The 7,429-nt window shown below is 43.5% G+C and overlaps 1 protein-coding gene across 1 annotated transcript in view; it reads left to right on the forward strand.

Moving 5' to 3' along the window:
• Positions 1-431, forward strand: part of SYCP1 (synaptonemal complex protein 1) — a gene marked incomplete at its 5' end in the record, with an annotated part of 15,148 nt that extends 14,717 nt beyond the window's left edge. The window contains 2 exons of the mRNA XM_009077415.1: positions 120-203; positions 288-431. Coding sequence (XP_009075663.1) covers positions 120-203; positions 288-431 — 228 coding nt within the window. The remainder of the gene's footprint in view (positions 1-119; positions 204-287) is intronic.
• Positions 432-7,429: the final 6,998 nt, after the last annotated feature.

Here is a 7,429-nt window from a genome sequence, read left to right on the forward strand (position 1 = left end):
AGGGCCTACAAGGAGCTGGAGAGGGACTCAGTGTTTTCATGCTTTAATATTCCTAAGAGGAAAGAAAAAGCGTTTTCTTATGTAGTATGACTAAGTAACTTTGTTATTTTGAATTTCAGAGCCTAGTCTCAGAAGAAGAAACGTTTAAAAATTTATACAAAGATTATCCTCAAGCTTCACATTTATATTATCCACCCAAAAAGGTACATTAGCTTTCCTTCAGGTTAAACTACATGGTGAATCAAATTGTTTCAGAAACTAATGGCTGGGTTTGTTTCTCTTCTTAGACATCAACTCCCTCCAGTGCCAAGTCTCCTGGCTCTGCTCTGAAGCTCACAGCCATGAGGAAGATGCGTGAGACAGGATGGGCTGCAGTGTCCAAAATGGACAGGAAAAGGAAAATGAAAGAAGTTGAGAAGTTCTTTGCCTAAAATGCAGAAATGCTTTGGCAGTACTGATCAGTGCCACCACAGAGTTATTGTTCTTTCAGAGTTGGTGCTTTTGTTGCATTTTTCTGTCACACTCAGTATGTTTAATTCTACCTTCATTTCCTTTACACATGTAGACTTTAGAGATCTATAACTAAATCCACCTGTGGAGCATTTCTCACCTTTCTTCCCTGTGCTTTAAAAAGTTGGGAGACAAATGAGCCAATTTGAAATTCTGAGATAAGTATAACTACCTAGAAAGTTGTTTCAAAGCTGTTTCTGGCATTAGAAATATTGGTTTTAAAGAACCTCAGTTCTGTCCTTTTACATTGACTCTGTTTTTCTTACTACATAGTGAAAGAAGTACTGAAGTTGTTAAATGCACTTTTACCTGAAGTCATCTTGCTTTTTCCTGCATTTTAAATGCTGTCTCTTTAGACTGTTTTGTTTTCAATTTCAGTTCTATTTCAGTACATTAAACAGTTTTGAACCTTTTAAGATTGACTTTGCAATAGAATTTCTTCAGTTTAAACTGATTTCAGCTTCATAAGGAATAAAGTGTGACCACATGTTTTAAGACTGTTTAAAAAACCCCAGATTTAAATTGTCATTAAACCGTTTATCTGAAGTGTAAAGTGTGGGAGTAAATGTTGTTGCTTTAAAAATGAGAGCACAGAGCTCACCCTTAGCCTTCCCGGGGACCAGCAGCCTCTGGCTTGTCTCTGGTGGTTGTTGGGTGGTTGGTTGGGTTTTGTTTAGCTTTGTGCTCAGCACAGCCACTGTGTATCTCAGACTAACAGAACTGTCTGGCACTTTCCAAAGAAGCGAAACCGAATCCAAAGTGCTCTGAGCCCAGCAGCAAACAGGATTAGGAAGTGTTTTCAGACCATAAATGGAGATTGTTGGCACACGATATGCAACAGAGAGATTTGCTGTTTTAATCTGTGGTTGATAGGAAATGCTGCAGCTAATCCTAGGGAAGCAAGAGAAGAGCAGCCTGTGAATCTATAAATTTCAGAGATCAGAGCTGTGTTTCAGGCTGTTAGAGACTTGCAGTAGACAGATTAGCTTTGAAAATTCAGCAGCCACAGGCTGTTTAAATGCAAAACCTGGCAAAAATACTTGTTTCTATGGCAGCATATCAGGATCTTCTTTCCTTTGACCAGGGCAGGCCTGCAACAGGATGGAGTTGGAAATAATTCCTCTACCAGAACATTTCTCTTTCAGAAATCTGACTGGGGCAGCCACCACATCCCTGGGCAACCTGTGCCAGTGTCTCACCACCCTCACAGGAAAAACTTCTCACATCCAACCTAGACCTTCCCTCCTTCAGTTTGAACCCATTGCCCCTTGTCCTGTCCCTGCAGTTCCTAACACAGAGTCCCCCTCCAGCTCCTTGTAGGCCCTTCAGAGAGTGAAATTGCTCTGAGGTCTCCACAGAACTTTCTCTTCTCCAGGCTGAACAGCCCCAACTCCCTCAGCCTGTCCTCACAGGGGAGATGCTCCAGTCCTCTTAGCAACTTGGTGACCTCCTCTGGACTTGCTCCAACAGTTCCATGTCCTTCATGAGTGAACAAAAGTGACTCTGCTCTGCACCTTAACCTGCTCAGGAGACCACAGAGTTTTCAGTATGTTGTACAATTACCAGGGGCAGAGTGAGTAGAAATAATGTCTGATAACTTCTCATTGTTCCTACTTTTAGGCATTGGTCAGTGGCAGAAAATCCTCTAAAATTGCTGTCAGATAAGAGCTTCTTATACACACTGAATTTCCATCACCCATTGTAGACTCCTGGGGAATGGGCCCAAGATTTTATAATTCCTAACTTCTATTTACAGATCTCACTTGAAACACTTCCTGGAGAACATCAGCACACACTTAATGGAAGTGTAAGATCACTGATGTCAGTGAATGAATTGGTTTAGTTAGCAGAAAGGTTAAAGATAAATAATTAACACTGTAACTGGCTGTTCCACAACAAAGCTGAGGGCTATAAAAGCACATTAAAAACTTCTTCCCCTGAGGATCTGCAGGTCAGCAGGAGAGCAGCCAATGAAACAGCTCCAGAAGCATCACAGTTTTCATGATGGACTTCAGGAAACCACATGGAAGAGCCTAAGGCTCTCAGAGATTGCTACACTGGACTGTGTTGTCCTGATACAGTCTTGCTGCTCCCTGGAGCTGGTGGGATCTCATTCCCATCAAGCATTCAGAGAGGGCAGCAGTGCCTGAGCTCCATGTTCACAGCCAGAAGGACAATCCAGGTGGTTTTTTACCAGCCTAATAGTTTGTGTGAGTTACTGAAGGTGTGTGAATCTCTCCCTGGAGCTCTGTATTGCCTCTCTCACAGGCTAATATAGCAGTAGCCAAGAGGTTCTGTGTCCATATCAGTGAGCACAGTAGGAGAAGCAGCAGCCACATTGGTCCCAAGAGCCACTCAGACTAATTGTTGTCCTTGCAGATAAATGAATTTTCACACTTAACACCTGGTCATGTATTTCTGTAGTGCACTGCAGAGTGTGCAGAGTCAGAGTCAAACCACTGCAGGCCATAGAGGCACTGCTGAGCTCCTAGTGCCTGCTCCAGGGGGTGATAATTCCCCACATCCAACACCCACCACACTGGGCTGTGCCTGGCAGCCTAAACCTTCCTGCCAGGAGGGCTCTGGGCAGATGGCACCAAGGACATTGCCTCTGTGTGATTGCCTTAACAACCAAATTTGTAACCACTGCAAAGAATGAAATTGGGTTTGTGTGACATGACCTATTTTATGTAACATCGTCTTGACAGGCATTAATTATGTTCTCTTCCATTAATTCTTTATTGCTCAAATCCTGTATCAACTTTCTGTTACTTTACCTGCCTGGTGGAGAGTTACCTGGGTCAGCTCTCTCTTTAAATATTGCCATAACATTAGCACTTTTCTTCCTGTTTTGAGATCTCCTCAGTATTCCAGACTTGTTGAAATGAGCATTAACTAGTTAGAGATGTGGAGTTGAAAATATTTATTGCTGATATGATGGATCTAATCATTTTTTTGTTGCAAATCTCTCTGTGGGTTGTTCAGCCACTACATTTTCAAATGCTGAAGCCTTTGCACTGACTCTGCATCGACAGCTTCTCTTCATCTCATAGTGTCCTTTGACTTTTCAGTTGGCCTCTGGCCTGGAGGACTTTATTTCCTACTCTCCAGCTTCCTGTGTGAGTTTTCTACATCTCCTCACTCCTAACAGTGATGTTGGTTTGTTTTCCTTTTATTTTTCCCATTGCTATAGTTTTTCTTCTTGCATTCTCTTCTTCATGCTCACCATGATAAACTTTCAGGCATTGTTATCATTTGCTGCTGATGTTTGTAGACATTTCCCTAAATCTTACTAAAGCAAATTCTTAAACCCTCTTTACCCTAACCTCAATCTCCCCATTTTCACCCTAACCTTGACCTCCTCACATTCATTTTTCTCAGATCAGAGGAATCAGCACTTTGAGGCAGCAAAGAATGTGTATTTTCACACTCTGACCCATCCTCTGTTCTTGGAGTGTGTTTTGACTCACTTCAAACCTGGATGTGGAAATCTCCCTGGCAGGTCCAGGGAACACAAATCCAGCTCCAGCTGCCTAAAGCTGTGCTTGGAAACGCCTCTGAGCTCTTTAGAGGAAAGAATCAGCTGTGCACACAAGGCTCACATGTGATAATCTTGCTTTAAAAATGCTGTTTTTCGCTCTTATTTTGGGCACTTTTTGTGCTTTCCAGGATTTAGCTTTATTAATTGTTTCCTTTTCCTTTCAAAGAATCATAGAATTTAGGGGCTAGAATGGACGTGACAGATCATCCAGTCCCAACCCCTGCCCTGGGCAGGGACACCTCCTCACTAGATCAGGTTGCTCAAGGCTCATCCAGCCTGGAATGAACACCACCAGGGTTGGGGCAGCCACAGCCTCCCTGGGTAACCTGTGCCAGTGTCTCACCACCCTCACAGGGAAAAACATTTTCTCACATCCAACCTAGACTTTCCCTCCTTCAGTTTGAACCCATTGCCCCTTGTCCTGTCCCTGCAGTTCCTAACACAGAGTCCCTCTCCAGCTCCTTGTAGGCCCTTCAGAGAGTGAAAAGTTGCTCTGAGGTCTCCACACAACCTTCTCTTCTCCAGGCTGAACAGCCCCAACTCCCTCAGCCTGTCCTCACAGGGAGATGCTCCAGTGCTCTTAGCAACTTGGTGGCCTCCTCTGCACTTGCTCCAACAGTTCCATGTCCTTCTCATGTTGAGGACACCAGAACTGTGTGCAGTGTTCCAGGTGGGTCTCACCAGAGCAGAGCAGAGGGGAAGAATCACCTCTTTGCCCTGCTGCCCACACTCCTGTGGATGCAGCCCAGGATTCAAGATTTGAGATTCTTTGTCCCCTTTCAAATACCCTTCAGATTTCCCAGGAACAAACACTCCTTTCTGTGCTGGAAGCTTTAAATAGCCAAACCCATCACATGTAGTGTGTCTGTGTATACACAGTGTGTGTATATATGGATATATACATTACCTAGTGTGGGTTGTGTCTGTTTAGACTCACAAAACCTTTGTGTTTATGTTTGAAATACACCAGGGAAACACAGAGCTCACTAACAAACACACTGCAGTAGTAGCAAAGTGTTACACTCCTGTTGCTAAGGGAAGTGCACAGATGTTACTGAGAGTACAATTAATACTCTGCTCATGTCCCTAAGCCACAAAGAGTTATATTTAATTCCTGAGAAGTGACATGGCAGAAATTAACCCAGAATTAAAGATTCCATGAAAACACAAAGCACTTGGCTTGTCTTACTAGGACAAGAACTCTATTATGTTATCCAAAAAAACCCAAAAACAACAAACCCTTGGAAAAGTAGCCCAGGACACAGAGCTGTATGCAGCAGCCTGAAACTACAAGAAAAGGAGACTATTCTTCAGGAATTAACACCTGACTGGGTCTGGATCACTCCTCCAGCAGCCCAAAGTGACACATTTATCAGCTCAAACTTGTGTTTTTCATGTTCCTTATGGATACATAAAGCAGGAAGGTTGGCCTGCAAAAGACATACATCAGATCAAATTCCAGTTGGCAGTTAGGTGATCCCCTGGAAGGGCAGGTGTTCCCAGAGCTGCAGGCAGGGAGAGAGACTGGCCCCAGGCTGACTGATAAAGGCTTTGTCCACCCCATTTCACTCTTGCTCCTCCCTGGTGTCCCACAAAACCCTAAATGTGAGTGTGGAGACACATTGCACTGGTTCTGTACAATATTTTCCTTCTCATTGTGCTGCAAGGAGTGGTTTCCTAATAGTTTTTTTCCCTGTCATGCAGGATTTGAGTGAGTTGCTTCTTACTTCAATGTTTGCTCAGGAGGTTTGAGGCCAGATAACCTGTCAGTGTGTTTTGCTTGAGCAGGTAAGTCAGGCAACTAAGCAAAGTGCAGAGCAACTGCTTTGATTGAAGATTTGTTTGTGGGCATTGCATAGACTCATAGAATCATGGAATGGTTGGGTTGGAAGGACCTTAAAGCTCATCTCATTCCACCCTCTGCCATGGGCAGGGACACCTTCCACCAGCCCAGATTGCTCCAAACCCCATCCAACCTGGCCTGGAACACTCCCAGGGATGGAGCAGCCACAGTTTCTCTGTTCCAGCATCTCTCAGCTGTGCCTGCCTGGTAAGGAGCAAACAGAGTGAACAAACTTAACTAAACTTCAGCAAAACAGGTGTAAAATTCACCATCTGCAACTCAGGACTCCATTTCCATGCCAAACTTTCCTGCCATGGTGTTGCTGTCCTATGTGGTGATTAAATTAATCAATAACAACAACTTTTTCTTTTTTTTTTTTTTTCAAAGCAGTGGTTAGTTTAAAAGCCTGAGGAGAGAATGACTGTTAAAATAATTAGATTTCCAGCTCCAGTTTCCAGGTTAGGATATTATGGACACGTTTGTTCCTATCACATTTGCTTTGTGGTTCAGTATGAATTTTCAATAGATGACTTTGTGATAAGAAAGCAGCAATTCAGATGCAATTATATAAACAGTAAGATCAGCCTGGAATTAGCCTGGAGAGTATAAAGCACACACAGAGCTTGTGCTGGGTCACTGCCTCTCCCAGCTCCAGGCAGAATCAGGTTCCTGTAATAGGGAAGAATTCTGCTGACAAGAGGTTGGTCTTTCCAGACTTGCATTGATGCAGCTACAGGGTAAAGCAAACTGGAAGGAATGGCTTTGCTATGGGAAACTGGCAGCTGGAAGAGACTGGAGGGTGATGTCCAGGTGTTGGGAGATGCTGTCATTTAAAGTTTGTAGTTTAGAGGCTCCTGGAATTGTCTTGGAGCTAATCAAGGTTTTGTTCTCGGGATCCCCAGCAGGTCCCAGAAATGAGGTCAGCACAACAGGCAGATAAAGTGAGATTCGTTGAGTTCAGCTCTTTGCTGATGTTCTTTGTTGTAAGTTGTTTGAATCTATGGCTGAATTCTTGGCAGTGTTCCCATTTCTTCATGCCTCTGAGCCAACTGGAAATGGAGAAGTCCAGTTTTGTGCCTGATAGGCACAGCTGGATCTTTTGGCCTCAAACATTTTGTAAGATGCTTTCTTCAGGAAATTATTTTTAACCAGTGAGATGAGTTTAACATTTCTAGTTAATTCTAGAGCTCATGTTCCCTCAGATTTCACATTCTTAACTCCTTTAGCTCCTGTTCTTTGTTCTGTGTCAGTGTTTTAGCACCCACTAGGGAGAAGCTCCAGGTAATGTGATTTAAAGGGGGAAAAGTGAATCTGTTTGATGTTGTTAATGGCCTGTTTGCCCTTGCTTGCTGTCTAGTTACAATGAAAGCTTTGAGATTGGGAAGAAATTAGGCTGTAGCTCCAAAAAGTCAAGATTCCTCCTAGCCTGTGACTGTCCTAACTGTTCCTGTCAAATTCCAAGGACAGGGCTGGAAGGTACATCTCATTTCACTTGAGGTTTGCTTTCTTTGTTGTTTGTTCTTCCCCCATCTAGC

This window comes from Acanthisitta chloris, unplaced genomic scaffold (genome assembly GCF_000695815.1).
Source record: "Acanthisitta chloris isolate BGI_N310 unplaced genomic scaffold, ASM69581v1 scaffold9236, whole genome shotgun sequence".
NCBI classification, from domain to species: Eukaryota; Metazoa; Chordata; class Aves; order Passeriformes; family Acanthisittidae; genus Acanthisitta; species Acanthisitta chloris.